The sequence below is a fragment of the Alligator sinensis genome, unplaced genomic scaffold (assembly GCF_000455745.1).
Source record: "Alligator sinensis unplaced genomic scaffold, ASM45574v1 scaffold1452_1, whole genome shotgun sequence".
Taxonomy (NCBI): domain Eukaryota; kingdom Metazoa; phylum Chordata; order Crocodylia; family Alligatoridae; genus Alligator; species Alligator sinensis.
Window position 1 is genome coordinate 61,343 of NW_005842994.1, and position 17,490 is coordinate 78,832.

Genomic DNA, 17,490 nt, shown 5'->3' on the forward strand with positions numbered 1-17,490 from the left:
GTCCCGGGTGCTAGACAAAGATGACCTTCATGACATGCGGTGCGAGAGTGGTGTCTGATGAATGGCATTCAGCAGGTCCCATGGTGGTGGGGCCTTAGCTCAAAAGAAGATGTTCATCACGTTGCCTTGCACCACAGAAAGACAACGCATTTGGGGGATGGGAAGTCGAGACTTGCAGTGTCTACATAACTTCCAAAAAGCCAGCCGGGGCTGTGGGTTTTGTATTACAGAAAAGCCACTTCCTTAGGGGATTTCTCAACTCCGGATTCCTGACACTTTTCCCTGGTAGGTTGAACACGTATGACACGTTTCCCAATCTCATTTCTTTCCACGCTGAATGGTATCAGGAAGGGTAGTTTAATTTCAGCTGGTGCTGCCTTACCTGGCATGTCTCTGGGGCTCTGATTTATTGGGGGTTTTTTTATTTTGTCTCTGTTTAATACATGCCAATAAAGAGATGCCTCAGGAGCAAGACATGTTTCCTACCTCCCAGTCTACCCTTCACCTACTTTCTCGCCAGGCAGTGACTTATTGACTGGCTTCTCTGAAAAGCTCTGGTTTCAGCAGATTTCATAATCTAATCATTTTGACAGGGCCTGGGGAAGCTTTGAGATGATGGAGGTTTTGTGCCTTCCAGGCAAGAATACCATAGCACTGTTTGTTTTCATTGGCCCCATCTCATTTTAGGAGGAAAGGAGTTGAGCATTTTGGCCCCCCCCGGGGCTGATTTGGAATCATGATTGGCGAACATATTTTGGAAGCCTCCCTGGCAGGCCCCGGGAACGGGAAATCATACACGGAGATAAGACTGATCTTAGCATTGATTAGCTGTAGCAGTCCATGGAGCCAGGCTGCTGGGAGGCAGTGGGATGTATATCCAGGCTTGAAGACGGGGGAAGAGGAAGGAAGGCAGGAAGAAGCCTTTCTGGCATCTCCTTTGCTGTTTGCTTCTTGACGTGGCATCAATTAAACCTACTAAATGGTGACCACTCCATCTGGACGCGGCTCACTGACCCAAGATAGTTCTGGGTGTCTAAGCAGCGCATTGTACACGTCTACTGACCTGTTTCAATTGGCCTTTTCAAAGCAGCCCGTTTCATTGGCAGACGTCTGCAGTGTCAGCTGCCCAAATTTATGGGCTGCACTTGGCTGCCGGGACCTTGCCTCGTGCATGTGCATGTGCATGTGCGCGCGCACTCCTGTTTGCATTAAAGCTGCAGTCCCTGACTTTCACTACAGGGTATTGGGAAAGTGTCCAATGCAGACAAAACCTGGGATTAGGGTTTTTTCTGTTCTGTTTTTCTGGGCTTGGTTGCTGTACGGTAGCTTAGCTGGGCTGACATCCAGGAAGAACATGGTTTAGAAATCTCCTCGCAATCATAGAAGCAGGTAGGCATGAACGTGAGTTTTGTTTCAAGATCCGCTCAGGCTTTGGTGAAGGGCTTTAGCTGGTGTCCTCTAGATCACTAGAATGGATCTAAACACAACCCTGGATCTGAATATTGGATCTGAGATGTTGTCCGGTGCTCCGAGCATGGGTCAGTCTCCAGGAGCAGGTCGTGGATGATTTAAAAAGGGGGCAAAAGGGCGAGATTGTTATGACCTGGTGGGGATTGTAGCGAAGTCGATAGGACCCTCAGAGCATCCCGGGCACAAGGGGCTTTGTACTTGGTGCAGACTTCTCCTCCCCAACTTCTCTTCTGAGCTTGCATCGAGCGTAGAGCATTACTGGCTGCGGCCCTGTAGCCACAATCGAAGCTGCAGCAATACTTTGGCTCTGCATTTGGATCAGCCAGAAGGAGGTAAGTGGGAGGAACAGGCTGGCAGGCCTCTAAAACCCCATTGCTCTTCCTGCTCCTGCCTGATATGATTTTACTGCCATTTTTTATGTCTCATCACTCCTCACACCCCAGACATGCGCACAGATCATGCAACTTAGGGATCCTGGGGACAAGCCAGCTAGTCTGTACCCACCACTGAAGAGGCATCTCCCTGCAGTTGCACACGCGTGTGAATCTTTCAGGCCTTACACCACGGTTGCCACCAGAATAGTGATGCCAGGGAAGTTGCTCCCAATTCATAGTAGTGAGGGGAGAGTTAGCCCCTTTTCGCACACCGCTGTGACTCTCTCTCATCTGAACTCTTGCCTGTGAGTTTTATTTCTTTAACCCCAGTGCAGGGGCTTTGCTGCTGAGTGATGCTGATCTTTATGCTTCCTGCTTGGCCTAATTTCCTCCGTACATACCCTTCGGTCATAGAGTGCAATGCAAAGCTTAGCAAAAATGCTGGCGCTCACCCGATTGCTACTCGTACTTGTTGCCTGGGATCTACGCGAGGATCACTGTCCGTCGCGAGCCATTCTAGGCTGGTGCTTAGGCAGCTACAAGGTGCGAGCAATTCCTGATGTGCCCCTGGAGGGGGTCAGGAGCAACCACAAAGAAGCCTTTTGTTTGCTCCTCTCTCACACTTTCTCCCCGCCTTTCCTTACTTACAACACACCCAACGGGAGCTCCGCTCTGCAACTTCTGCAAGACTTTCTTTCAAGTCATTTTGCTTCGTTTTCTTTTTTTAAATCTTAAAAAAACAAACAAACCCAAAAGGTAGAAGCCACCTCAAAGATGAAATGCTTGGGTTTATCATCCGTAGTTACAAGGCTACTCGAGTTCAGGGACTTAAATGAAGTGGAAGAGATGGGAGAGTTGGAATCCACCAGTGTGGGTGGAAAAAAAAGAAAAGGAAAGTCGGGGGGACTTTAAAGAAGACATCACTGTTAGGGCACAGCTGATGACGGCTTCCCGAAAAGAAAAGCCAAGGAAAAATAAGCAGCTGGTTTGTGAAAAGTTCTGGTGAGCAAGTTGTGCAGCAGAGAAGGAGGACAGGATTAAGGCCAGATTTTCAAAGGGTTTTTTAGCATTCATCATCTCCCATTGCAACAGTGCCGGCCACATGTTCACTGGACCCTCCTGAAACACCCTTAATTTGATGCCAAACAGGAGGGGGAGTTTTGCTGAAAATCTGGCCCAGATTGTGCTCAGTTCTGAAAATCTAGTTTTGAACGACGATAAATGTTTGAATGACTATAACGATTGCTAAGATGTTGAACTCTTTTTTTTTTTTTAAATATGCTCTTTTGGGGGACAGAGAGAAGCAGTGAGATGGATGCTGCTAGACTTACTAGTGTTAAAAAGCAGAGAAGGCAAAATCCAAATAATCTATTTCCATTTTTTATATGGTCCCTATCGGATTAAGGGAATTAGCTACAAACTATACTGCTAATAACGAACATTGAAAATGCCCTGGAAAATGCCACAGAAGAAAAAACGATCGGGATACTTAATGTCCTTTAAGTCATCCACAATCCCTATTAATGAGCTAAATGATGAGAAAAATCACTAAACATCTAAGTTAAGACCAAGGCTCTGTTGGAGTAAATGGCAAATGCCTATTGACATTAAGAGGACTAAGATTTGCTCCTAGAAGGTAGCAAACAGCTAGGATCACATGGATTTAAAAAAGAATAAACACTGATAAATGAATATGATTTTCAAAAGAAATTCAGACTTTATTCTGCCAACATTTATGCATCTGCTTAACCTTAAAAAAAGGCGACAAGTCCCATTGACTTCGATCAGTCTGCTCTGGTAGTTAAAAGGAAGCACAGCGGACAGCTCTTGCAAGATCCGGACGTTGCGTTGTTGAAGCGAATGAAGTAGATGTAACGCCCGTGGGTTTCAGTGAAACAACAGATCCCATTTCTCGCAGAAACGTAATGCAAAGCGTCTGCGAAACGAATGTTGTCACGTGTGTCTAAAACTGAAGAAGGGCAACGATTAGTGGTAATGTAGCAAGGCAGGGGAGGGTTTTAGTGAGGTACCGGAGAGATTGGTTTTAGGTCCTACCTCATTTGACATTATCTTTAATGACACGGAAGAAGGAAAATAGCATGCTTTGCAGATGTTACTAAAGTGTGATGAAATCGCAAATAACAGTGAGGAGAAAAATACGGCAATATCGTGTCTGTAGGGAAATCCAAGGTAGGACAAGTCGAGAGAGAAAGATTGAGGTTTATGTTCTGAGATGGGTGCTGTTGAAGTTGCTAGTAAAACCAAACAGCAGGTAGGCAGTATCGCCCGGGGACTATCCGCGGAGCAGGATGCCAATGGTCCTTGCTTACAGAGGGAGGTTTGGCTGTTTAGATAGTTCTCCAAGGGAAGTGGGGACAATCCCACCACTTGGGACCCTTCAAGTTATGGTAGACTGGGCAAGACCCATTGGTGTCCCGTAGGGTACAGTCTTGCAGCGGTTGGAAAACGGTCATTCCCATTCTCGACGTCCACGATTCAATACACACACCAACGTGCAAAGCTTTAGTGTTATAGTAACTGTCATTCAAAGACATCCACATGCTTTCAGGATACCACTTTACCCGTCTCTCGTCCCTAAGTATATGACCCAGAGCAAACTGTCATCACAGAAGCAGAATTTATTACCTGCCTTGAGCAGTAGGTGAAGTCCAGGTTTATGCAGCAGGTGAAAACAGAAGGGGCATAAATGAGACAGGCGAAGGTCACTAAGACTGAATCAAGGGAAAAGAGCTCATTTCAGGGCTCCCTGGCTTCTGGTTTCTTGCTCTCGCCTCACCTTACCCCATTTGTTTTGGGGTGTTTTGGTCTTCCTTGATTTTTCTTACGCATACTGCAGTTGCGACCTGGATGTTTCAGAAGATTGGGAATAGGCGTAGAATAAAGATCTTCCCACCTTGCGCCAACTGGCTTGAAGCCAGCCATGATCAGTGGTGTCTAAAAGTCATTATCGCTCGATGACTGCTTGGTAGGCAACGTGAAATTAGTTTCAGTCCGGCACTGATTGTCAGCAAAGCCTGCTGTTTTCTTGGAATAAATGATATTCGAATGACTTTGACGGTCTTGCAATACAAGTAATATTAATGGCAAAATGCTATAAGCAACTCCAGGGTATATATCCACCGCAGCCTTCAATTTTTCCATCTTGTAATGTCAGTGTGTCATAGTACTTATATCTGAGGCACTGCTCGCAGCGGAAGACAGCACTCATGCCTTTCAAGAGCCGGCCGTTTTACTGTTGCTTTGCCCGTCCTATTTCTTGGTGATTTTCTTTCAAAGCTCAAGTTTTCTGCCCAGGTACAGCAAGGCCAGCAGCCAACACGGTTAGGCTCTGTGCTGTGCAGATGCAGCGGTACGCCCACGTGCACTAGCCACTTTGTTGTTACCCCAGCGGGTACGCGCTAACGAGATTAGCCTTTGGCTTAGAGAGGTGCTAGTTTGTCCCCAATGGAGGTGGCTGTCCCTTGCATTCATATTTTACGGCATTTGAGTTTCCTTGTGGGTGACTGAGCCTGTGGCTGGGAGTCAGAGACCTACTGTATTTCACAGAGGTCGGTTTTGCTTGGCATGGTGACAGGAGCTTCCAGCGGCCTTCTTTGTCAGGCCCAAATGCACGGCAGTAATATTTACTTGGATTTCCCAAAGCTTCGTTCATGCCGAAGCAACCCAAAGCACCCGACTAATCCAGCAATCTTGTGCAGAACCGGTAATCATCTGCTTCATGTGCCAACCTCCAAATTAGGACTTCCTGGACCGCCAAATGCTGGGAGCTGTAGGGTGATGGGGACAGAGGATGGCTCAGGGTGTCGAGTGATGGATCAGCTGTAGGGTGATGGGGACAGTCGTGGGTAGGCCCTGTTGAAATGCTCTCCCTGAGCATCCTCTCTGTGCCGCTGAGTGTGGTGGGCTGCTGGGCTCGGTGGACCTGTGGGCACTTACGTCCGCTACTGACCATGCTAATAATTTAGCAGCACCCGGCTCTCTAGGGGCACTTCAAGACGGGAGAAACAAAGCAATGGAGGACAGATTGAAGGGACCGCCTTGCACTTGTCCAGGGTCAACCTGGCCTTAGGCAAGAGATCAGCTAGATCCCCAAGGTTGACTCTAGATAGCCTAGAGATCTATTACAGTCTCTGACTCCTTGATTGACACACTCTCTGTCTAACCGCATCTTCACTGGGCATTTTGCTGAGCAGAAATAATTCATTCAGAGTTGAACCCCCCCACAAACTCTTAAAAGGACTGGATGAGGTGGGGGTAGGGGGGTCTCTCGGTGCAGCCTTGCTGGACATCGTTGATTGTTTTCAGACTTTTTGATCACCCCTTATGACTCTTGCAAGGTCGGTTTGCCCTCACAGTCCTCCTGCTTAATAACTCCCATCTCCGTCACGTCGTGGTTGCTTCTGGGCCCGACTCGGCACCATCTTCCAGAGTAGAGGTGGCCAACCTGCCACGGGTGGCTTGGGCAGCCTCTGTATATAGCACGTGGCGGATTGGGTAGGGGGCAGGCAGCGCATGGGCAGAGGGAGCAGAGCGCAGGAAGCAGAAAGCAGAGCAGCAGGTAGGCTGTAATAAGTTTAAAGCTAACAAAAGGAAGTTGTTTTTCGCATCGCGTGTAAGGAAAGCGTGCCGCAAGATATTGTGGAAGCTGACAGTGCAGCCAGAGAAGCAATTGGACAAACTCTTGGAGGAAAGGGGCATCAGTAGCTATTGAGCGTGGGAGTTAGGGGCACGGCCTCTGAACCAGAACTTCCTAGACCTTAAATGCTGGGGGCTGCAAGTGGGAGAGGAACAGGGTCATACCAATATGAACATTATTGAACATTAATACTATCCTGCAAATATTAATAGATTAACATATTCATACTATCCTTCCCTGTTCACTCTCCCTTTCAGCATCCACTCTGTGCCACTGGCCTATTTGATGTGCTGTAAGAGGGCATGGGCCTGAGCCCATCATGGGAACTGGGGAGACTGGGCAAGATGGACCTGTGGTCTGACCCAATAAATGGCAGTTCTTACATTCAGCAAATTGGGCAGGGGAAGGGGGGCAGAGTGGCCCTCAGGAAGGGCTTGGGTTGGCCTTCACTGTCTCGAGGTCGCCTCTCCACGTATTCATATTTCTTTGCTGCCAGGAGCAAGCACCCCTTCGGTTTTGCTCCAGCGAGCCACAGGAGCTAGCAGCGTTCTCCGAGCTATGAAGCCTGCAATGACACAGCCGAGGCGCAGAGTCCAAGTCCCAGCTATTCACCTGGCAGGCCCCCGACGGGACACAGGCATGAACTCTGCAACGGGCAGTTTGTTTTACATATAAGGGATATTTCCTTAAGGCTCGAGTTTGCTGAGGTTAGGAAATGGATTCGGCTTCAGCACCCAGACAGATACACTCCCCATTCAGGAGCGCCTTCTGACTATCCCTTCATTGGGATTTTTATAGCGTCCCAGTTTCCTTGCGGCAGGTGGTCGGAGACCCGATATATTTAGTTTTGCGTGGCGCGATGACAGAGCTTCTGCCAGTGTTCAGAGAGCAGCGCTTATTCATTTTTTTTAACAACCTATTTTACTGACCAAAACATAAATTCAGATTGAATCTGAATGTTTGCAGGATAGTATTCATCCTCATATTAGAGTGAATGCAATGCTGCTTTTAGTTCTTGCCTTTAAAAAAAACCCAACCTGGATAGGCATCTGGCTGGGGTCGTCTGACCCCGGCGCTCTTTCCCGCCCAGGGCAGGGGGTCAGACTTGAAGATCTGCTGAGGTCCCTTCCCACCCTAAACGTCTATGAATCTATGAACCTCTCCCCAAATAACAAGCTCATTGTCACCAAGACACGATGGAGAAGGACCCAGGGCATCAGAAATGAAATAGTTTGCTGTGTAGATGGTGCGAGGCCATAATCTATAAAGCCACAATCAATTCCAGAGAGACTGGAAATGTTCGGGCAGGAGCTGGAAACTACAAGATGAAGCCGAGTCAAGGTCTATGGCGTGGAAAGGAAAATCCAGGCCAAATTGCCGATGGAGGCCATGTGTCGATTCATTGTTACTTTCAAATAAGTTAGATGTGTTTTGGCTCTTCAGTGGGCTGGAAGATTGCTATTTAATTTCCGAGGTAATTCTTATGTGTTGGGATTTAATTTATGCATTCAAAACAAATGGTGTGCACAGTGGAAATCATTTGAAAGTGGTGTTGTGTAGGTGATAAATTCCTCTCCCTCGCACAAGCACCCGCTCCCTGTCTTTTGGCGCCCGGTGTCAGCGCAAAGCACCGAACCGTGCCGGGGCCGGTCTAACCCCGCGAATCACCCAGCTCACGGGTGAGCCACGGGGGCAGATTTTGCTGTTCCTAACCGCATAGTACCCTACTTCCCAGAGGCCGGTTTGCTGCTTGCAGAGCAAGACCCGACGTGCTGCGAGTAACCGAGGGACAAAACCTGGCCCTGAAATACCTTACATTGCACCAGCAGAGAAATGAAGTTGCTGCTCGACCCGCGTCTGACTAATGCAGCTCGTTTCCACTCCACTTGGCTGCTCGGTGCGGGAAGATAATGGATTTGCGTAGCCCACTAGCTCACCTCTGCAGCTTTTGCATTTTTAAAGGTATCAACATTTTGTTTGAGGTGGGTCCCCCCCCCCACCCCCCCCTTTTTTTTTTAATCTTATTTTCATAAGATGCAAAGCTCCTTCGAGTCCTCCTCTCCTCTTTCCTTGCTGTCTGGCTTTAGGGAAGACAAAAGGCCGCTCTTCTCGGCTTGGGGTATTGAAGCTGTCAGTAATTATGATGTCTGGAAGAGAATATGGTTATTTATTTAGCTGCTCTCCTCTGCCGGTTGCTGGTCGTGGCACGAGCCGCTAACCTTGTCGGGAAACGCCAGACGTGGTCTCGTGCTTGCAGCTAACAGCTGCAGATAACCCCACCTTATTCCTTGCACAATGCTGCGCTCTCGCACTAGGCACGCTGCTCTGCACCTGCAGATGTGGGGTCGGATCCTCACGCTTTAGAAAGGGGAGAGATTATCCTCACGCTGGCCATCCCCGAGGAGGGGAAGCTGAGGGCAGTCAGCACTGGGCAGGATCAGGCCTGTAAGGTGTTTGCCCCGCGTTACAAAGCTTGCTAAGGCTGCTCACGGCGTGCTTCTAATGAACTGAGTAATGATGCCCACGGGGTGTTTTAAAGGAATCAGTACAAAATGACAATCTTAATCTTCCTGTGAACACAAGGTTCATGGCAGCTTTCAAACTCCATCGGCTAAAAGCGTAAGACCCTTTCTCGCCCGCTTCCAAGGATTAGATAGTAACGTATGGTTGGAGGGGACCTTGTGAGGCATCGAGTCCAGCCCCCCGCTGTGGCAGACGGCCGTGTCCTGTAATCGCATTCATTTACTGGAGCAGAGAAACAAGGGAGTGAGGCGGAGGAAAATGGGAAGGGAGCGGAAGAGAGTAGGGTGAGCTTAGCACGTCCTTACAAATTGCTGGAGAGCGTTAGCTGAAGGTCTGGTGGTCTGAGTGTCCTGCACAGCCGCCCGGGGACTCTGGGGACAGAGGAGCCCTTGTCTGTCCTTCTCCTCGAATGAAGCAGAAGAGAAGGAAGAAGCCACAATTGGTTTTTTTCCTTTGGTCTGTCGGACCGTAATCACCTGGGTCTTGCTGTATTGATTTAAAGGGCTATATATGACACGGTCCAAAGCTTTCTTTAGCCATCAGGGAAAACTGACCAAAAGATGAAGTCGTCTTGTGATGGCAGCAAATTAAAGTCTGTAGCAGAAACTCTTGGAAATAGAGACTTGGAAAGTTTAAGGTTTTAAGGGAGAAATCCTTCAGGCCATGAGCAAATGCTCCCAAGTGCGTGCATCATTTAGGTGCCTGACGTGGGGGCTGATATGAATGCCATTAGAGACGGAGCCTCGTTACACAGTCATTTTGGGATAACTCCTGGAGCCTGTAACCCCTGGGTTGTCTGCACGTGAACACCTTAAAGTGGCTTAAGGGATGTATTTGGTAGCTGTGTTGGTCTGAGACAAAAAGAAATGCAAAACTCTAGTTTCTAGCAAAACTTCCACCTTCAGCTGCCTCTGTGCAAAAATGAAGTTTATTTGCTACCTATGGGGACTTTTTACCATCTTTAATGTTCCCTGAGCCTGATGAAGGCCATGTGAGCCTCGAAAGTTTGCAGAAAAAGATATTTTTTTGCAATTGCTCAGTTGGTTTAATAAAAGGTATCATTTCTGAACCGGAGTTTTGCATTTCTAAAGTGGCTTAAAGCACTAATTATGCAGCTCAAAGTTTTGCCACTCCACGGCAGGATTATCCCTGGTCTCCTTTTCCATTCAGATGTGACCACTCCCTACAGATGTATCCCACAAGTTGAAGTCCTCCAGTATCTCAGGATGAAGTGGGCCCTCTCCCACCCTCCCAGGGGTGGCCGGAAGCACCTCCCCCCTGCAAAGAGGAGCCAAATTCAATGCTACGGCTCACTCCTTGCCTCTCCTGCTAGGCAAAGAGCTCCAGCAGTGCTCTGCTCCATGCACCTGATCTATCTGCAGCAGTGGCTGGCGGGGCACCTGGGGGGCGGGCCCGCGCAAAGCCACTGCTTTGGGGTGCGAGCGCAGTGCCGCTGCTCGTGCGGACGTGGGAGCCAGCTGTGGGCAGACTCCACTCCCAGCTGTGGAGAGAAACCAACCTGGAGGTGGTGGGGGAGCTGGTGCATCTGCAGTGCTTCCCCCTCCCTCCTTCCTTCCCTCCCTCCTCACTGAAGCAGGTGCAGGTGCCTGCCAGTGAACTACAGACCAGCTCCAGATCTGGATCACAGGCACCCCCAAGGGGAGCTGGGGCCAGCCCAGCCATCCTGCCGGTCCTGGGAGCGCTGCCCCGCAACCCCAAAGCAGCTGGCGCCTAGCCTCAGCCCTATGGAAATGGCCCCGGGGGCCACCTGCTAATTTGGTTTCATGGGGGTTGCTTTGGTTCCTACCTCCATTAGCTCCCACCCACCCTGCAGCAAGCGCAGCCTCGGCCTTCCCTGCTAGCCCGGGGGAGCTTGGCACTTGCCCTCCTTGCCCCGGCTTTAGAAGCACAGAGACTCATAGAGAAGTAGGAAATCAGTGGCGCCCCCGTCGTGGTCCAAGGTACTAGCCTAAGGTTTCCCGCACTGCTCAATGTAGAAGCAGTTGGCCACCCACCCTCCTCCACCTTAGAGGATAACGTGGCTTATAGCCTAAAGAAATACATACTGGAGGGATGTCTTGTGACTGGAAGTAGCTCGATGCAATGGGCCTGGGGTGGAAAAGAGGGTGTGGATAGTGAGGTGCAGGCGTATGAGGCCGAGCCTTTGAAAAGGATGTGGAACCAAGACGTGGGTGATGGGGAATGTGAAGGAGGAGAGACCCTTGATGTAAATGTGCCCCGCGGTATGCGGACCCGTGCTTTGGGGTGCTGTGCGCTATGCGTGCCTGCTCCAGGTTCATCTCTTGGGTTGAGCAAGGGAAGAATCAGCACCAGGACCCAATCTCCAGGGGCCACCGAGAGTTGCTGGAGCCCAGCACCATTTCTGCAGAGGCAACGTCTCTCCCTGTTGCCCCCCGATTCCTTGCAGCTTTAGCCTGGCTTCCCAGCACCCATAGCTCTGCACCCTCAGAGCTGCTGTGCTTACCTGGGCTCCCTTCCCATCTCCTACAAGTGTGGTCCAGAGCATGAAGATGGGTTTGCACAGCTCGCTGAGTGTCCCTTCAGGAGTTTCAGCTTGGGACTAACTAGATGCATGACCCTAGAGAGCCCTTGCCACGGTTCCTCGGTGACTCCTGCAACGGTGGCGGACAGCATCGTGGAAGCAATAAACATCGTCGCCTCCAGCTCTCAATCTGGAGGATGCTTGTGCAGGATGGTTTAGACAGGAACAATCCTGCCTTGGGCAGAGGGATGGACTAAATCACCTCCTGAGGTCCCTTCCAGACCTCCTTTCCTACGGGTCTGCAAATACAGCTATGTCTAGGACCACCAGACCCCTCTGCTCTGATTGAGAACAGCACGTCCGAGTCGCAGGAAATCTTTCCAGTGGACTTTACTGAGGTGTGGATAGGGTCTCAGCAGTGATTCCCCCACCTGGAGCCCTAATCCCTTGGGTTATCTCGAGTCACGGCTGTGGAACCGATTGTGATCGCCACCAGCCCGCAGGCGTACAGCTCCGAAACGGCAGGCAGCAGGTGAAGTCTTAGGAAGAAGATCCTATTTTCATGCAAATGTCCTTGGTAAGTGAGAATAAGGAGAGAGAGACAAAACACCCTGTACAGGAGACACAAGCTGAATTGTTTCTAAATTGAGTGCTTTGGTGTATTCCATTAGGCCTCAGATAAGACATTTATTGCAAGCCAATGAACTAAAGTGAATCACTATTGATACTAACACCCTGTCATACTAAATCCAGCCTGGTAGTTGTACACGGGCGAGGTATTTTCCTGACTTCTGACTGAGTGGTTTCTAGTAAAGAGAAAGGGGTGGGGTGGGGGAGACATTTGCTGTCTGCAGTATCTCACTTCGCACACATCTGACACACCTCTCACACACACTCGGTCTGAAGAGGTAGGTTGCTCCCCACAAAAGTGCATGGGTGCCACCTTGCTCTGCCTTCTGCCAGACTTCAGACTAACTTGGCTAACTGCCTCTGTCTCTTCGCCCTTTATCAGATAGGTCAGTAATTAATGACCCCCACTATTAAGAGAAGCACTGTTCCCATGCTCTGGTACACCTCCAGGGAAGGGTTGCTGGGAAGGCCGGTGGATTCCCTTCCGAGAAGGACAGAGATGAGATGATATCGCATCAGTTGTCCCTCGAGACGATGTTAAGCTTTCGCTGAAGAATCCATGTACGGTGTTCACCCTAGAAGCGTCTGTACATGGGATGAAATCCTGGCCCCGGTGAAGTCGGTGATCCCATCCACATCAGTAGCATCCGACGTTCACCCTTAGGTTGCAAACTCTTTGCAGCGTGGGTGTCAGCTAGTACGGGATCCTGAGCTCAAGGCTCCTCCTGGGCTGGATCTGCAGGGCCAGCGGCTGCTGCGGTGGGTCCAGGGACAAGCGGTGGCAACAAATGCTGACAACCGTAACACCGTTTTTTGTCGTGCATTTCAGTGTGTATGTGTGTGCAAACGTGTACATGTTTGCCTATGCGTGTATTTGTCTTGTGCGTGCATGTGTGTGTATCTGCATATTGGCTTTGTGTGTGCGTGGCGGTATGATATATAAAATAAATAAGGATGTGCATGGCTGTATGATAAATAAAATAAATAAGGATGTGCATGGCGGTATGATATATCAAATAAATAAGGACGTGTTTTTAAAAGATCTAAATGAACACAGATTTGGAAACATTCGGTACAGCATATGGTAATGCTCTTTCCACTTATAACAATGGGGGAGGTGGGGGAAATAAGCAAACTGCATATCAGAGAATACATTTCTCTTCAGCCTAAAACGTTTCCCCGTCACTTGATATAATCAGGCTGAGTCAGATGCCCAGGCTTTCAATTCTGAAATGAGAGGGGTCAGCCTCCTGGGTCTTGTTTTTAGATTTCAAATGATCAGGCTTCAGGAGGAGGAGAAATCCTGTTCTGTGATTGTTGTAAATTATATAGCGTGTGCATCCTGACACACCAGCGGAGCCCGTGTCCTCTGGAAACAGCAGGGAGCGGGGAGGTGACGACCTGCTCCGGCCACGATCCAGACCCCGGCGAGCGTGCACCTAGCGTGAGGTGTAGCTTGTGTCAGGCGTTCGCCAAGGCTCGGCCTCCCCCTGCGTGCTCTGCGATGTATCTCCTGCTCGCCCATCGGCGGCGGGGGCTAGCGTGCAAGGCGAGGCACCGGCGGGCTGTGATGCACCGAGCGCGCCGCGCCGTTCAGGTCTGTAGCTCGCTGCCCCCAGCGACGAGCAGCACATTAGCAGCATGACACACATTATGAGAGTGGCAGAGCCGTGGTCAGTGCCTAACGGGGACAGATTGCAGCCTGCGGCGTGGCTGTGGGCCGCAGCACCGAACATACGGAGATCGTTTAGAGAATTTATACAGCGCCTGTCGTCGGAGGAATTAAATTCCAGGGGAAGAAAAAAATAGGGTAACGCTCACAACAGCTTTCCCCATTACGAATTACAATGACCTGCCTTTGCTCACCGAGCGGCTGGAGGTGTCGAGGGCTGGCGGGACGAGGAGAGAGCTGCTAGCTCCGGGCAGGATTCTGGTTTGCTTTGGCTCTTTTTTTCCCTCTTCCACGGCTCTGTTTCCTTCTTCCCTCCAGGAACGGCGCGGTTCCCTCCCGAAGCGCTGAGGTTACCCAGGGGGCTGGGCATATTCCCAATCCCAGTACCAGCTTGGTAACTCTGCCCGGACCCTGCTCAGGGGCTGCTGGCCTTGCAGCCACACAGGCAGGGACGCACTTCTTGCAGCAAAGGCGGCATTGGAGCAGTGCGGGCTGCCAAAGCAGGGGGACTGGGCTCTTCGGCCAGAATAATAAGCACAGCCGCACATATCCCTTTGCATGTCCTTGGGCTCAGGATCCCAAGTCTCCTCTATTTTTTTATGTTTTCCCCTGCCTGCTTTGCAATCGTGGGCTGGACCAGAACGATGCATGCCTTTTTCCTTGTGTGTTTTGAAGCCGTTTAAAGGAAACCATTGCTGCGAATCATTGCAACTTGTTCACTGCATTTCCCTTTTTAAGCGACCAAGAGATCGCTGCATCCCTTATTTTGCCAGCTTAAATCTTCAGTGAAACAAACACCCTCCTGCGAAGCCGGAGCAAATTGGAGACGGGTAAATAGTACCAGAAATCGTACCGGAGAGCGAACGCAGCCAGGGTTTGCTTTTGGGCAAATTGCTTTGGAATCGGCTCGGACTAGCCTTTCGTCCGAGTTGTGCTTGAGGGACAGGCTTTTTCATTTGTAGCTGATTATGGGCTAATAGGATTTCAAAGATTTCTGGGTGGGAATACTTCACATCTCGTTTCATTTGATTTTTTTTCTGATGTTTCACTTATCACGCTGATACCTACCCTCGGAATAAATCTTACTGCCCTCCTTTTTCGCTGCCTGACCTGGATCTCCCCCGTCCCCCCGCGCTTTGGGCCCGTGCCGCTGTTCACTTGGCCTTTCTAGAGTCACGTGGGACTTCTGGAAAGACCTGAGCATTGCGTGCATGTTAAGGGTGGCTCGTTGAAAGAAAGAAATAACATTTTGTCCCTCCCTCACTGACTCATGCTTGTCCTGTTATTGTCTTTTCATGATGGAAATAAAAGACTGCCTATACACGTGCTCATTCCTGTTTTAATAAGAACGCGTCGGGGCAGACTTGATTAATCAGTGGCCATTACCAGCCTTGATTAATCGAGCCTGCTCTGCGTTCTAATTAAAGCGCTTTAATGTCACCTCTATTAAGCCTCCATGCGTTTTAAAACGGCTGCGGGGGTGCTTTAGCTGAACCTTGTCGAATGAGGTTTAGCAAAAAGAGTCCTACGGCCCTTTTTAAATGTGTGGGGGCTTCACTGATGTGACGATGAGGTGTTTTAATTAGAGCGGCTCTCCGGGAACTGCTCTAATGAAAATGCCCCCCGAGCACGTGTATAGGCAGGCAAAGATTTGAAGGGAACCCATGGGAGTGACCAGCATGGCCAAAGGTTGGCCAGTTTGTATCGCTGGCCTGTGCAGTCTAGTGAAGGTAGTAGCCGGCGTTATTTGGCTTTAGCAGCTCACGTGGTGGGAACACGCAGTTCGCTGGTCGATGTGGATCGGGCAGGAGGATGAATGCACCAGTGTTCGGAGCGGCTAAAGGCTCAGAAATAATGTTCGGCTGTGACTTTTCCAAGCTGACATCTCGATGTTAGGATTATAAATGAAACCATTGTTCTGACAAAGGCCAAGACTAATAGAAAGCCTTTATGAGTGGCCCAGTGGCTAATTCTGCTTGTCTAACCCCTTTGCATGGACACAGTGTCAGAAACCATGCTCACAGAGGTTGCTTTGTGCGAGCTTTGGCCCCGACGAGTGATTACGAGGGGGCGCAAAGATACCGCAGCGACAAGCGCTCTTTGACTAAAATTTGTAAAGTCATTTTCCCCCCACCCCCCGAGGCCTGGGAAGGGAGTGAGCTGATTTTTAATCTGCGGCGTGCACGAGTGAAATTTGCTTTGTGTGCTGCCACCCTTGTTATTCAGCTGTTCTCTCCTCCCAGGGAGGTAAAGCTTTGCTTAGAAGAAATTGTTTCTTCTGAGGTTCAGTGCAGTTGACAGCTGTCATATTAGAAGAACTACACTTGAATACATGTTTTTTGAGCCGGCCGGTCTTAAAAAGCTCTAATCTTTTCTCTTTCCACATGCAGGGAATGTCTGGGAGCCAGAGACCCGTACTGCGGCTGGGATAACAAACAGAAACGCTGCACGACCATCGAGGACAGCTCCAACATGAGCCTGTGGACTCAGAATATCACCGAGTGCCCAGTGAGTGGAGTTGAAAGGCTACAAAAATATATGAATGTACTCAGCGTGTGCAACAGAGGGAGAGAAATAGGTTATCCAGACAATAGTCAACCCGGTATCGAATACCTACATTTTGATGCTTTATGGGCCTTGCACGTCCCCCAAAAGTTGGAGCTGCCTTAGGGTGGCTTGAATTCAGGGGCTGCCCGCCAGGCTATTCTAGCCAACCCTTAAGAAAAGTTAGAAAATTAATATTTATCTGCCCCGGCTGCCTGCCGTGCGGCCCTCAATGCCTTGCCGAAACTCAGAAAGCGGCTCTCCGCCCGAAATAATTGCCCGGCCCTGCAGAGTCTAATTTATAATCTTTTTTCTACAGCTCCCTAGCAATGAGAAGAGCGGAGGGTATACAGCTCTTTGGCCCCAGCTAATCTCGAGGACCTGTGGTTTGGGGGCTGGGAGACCACGGCTAGCATAGGGCTGTTTCGGCAACTCTGCTGGCCAGAGGAGCTCCTCCGCAGGGGGTGTCCCACGGGAGAAGCGAAGAAGAGCGTGAAGGAGAAAAAGAGGGGGTAGAGGGGGACGGTGTGGGGAGGTGGGGGTATAAATCGAGCGAGAGGGTCACGGGGTACGTGTTAAAGGAGAGGAGGAGAGGGCTGGGGGAGAGGTTGCTAGCGCGTGTGCATGCAGGTGGGGGGCAGAGGGAGAATGAAGCCATCAGCTTTTGCTCATCTGAGCGTGGCTCAAGCCTGGTTTACAGCACTCGAAAGGGAACGCCGCTTTGGTTTTGCCACGAAGTGCTTCTCAAACCGACTGCGGGGAGTTGGGTCGGGTCGGCACAGCAGTTCACTCCCCCGTGCGCCCCGCTTTTTTTCCCCCCCACCCCGATGCCTGTATCCTGTTCACGGCCACAGTCTTCGAGGATACACGGCGGAGGCTAATTCCTGTTGCTTGAACCATACCTGGGAAGGAGAGCAGCTCGTACTAAATTGCAGTGGGGAGGGGAGGGGGGTCCTGCGGAAGATTTCTCATTAAGTTCCATCGTTATTATCTAATGCCAATTAGCATGCTAATGCCACCGACTACAGTACACAGAGCGAGGGCTGCACGGGTTATATCGGCAGTATGCTGTTTATGTCCAGAGGTGCGGGGATGTTTATTCCCCTTATCTCTTTCC

At 50.1% G+C, this 17,490-nt stretch overlaps 1 protein-coding gene across 1 annotated transcript in view; it reads left to right on the forward strand.

The window, feature by feature from the left end:
• The window catches only part of SEMA5B (semaphorin 5B), a gene marked incomplete at its 5' end in the record, with an annotated part of 98,285 nt that overhangs the window by 38,322 nt on the left and 42,473 nt on the right, over positions 1-17,490 (forward strand). Inside the window, 1 exon segment of the mRNA XM_006036643.2 lies at positions 16,220-16,337. Within this exon segment, the coding sequence (XP_006036705.1) occupies positions 16,220-16,337 (118 nt within the window).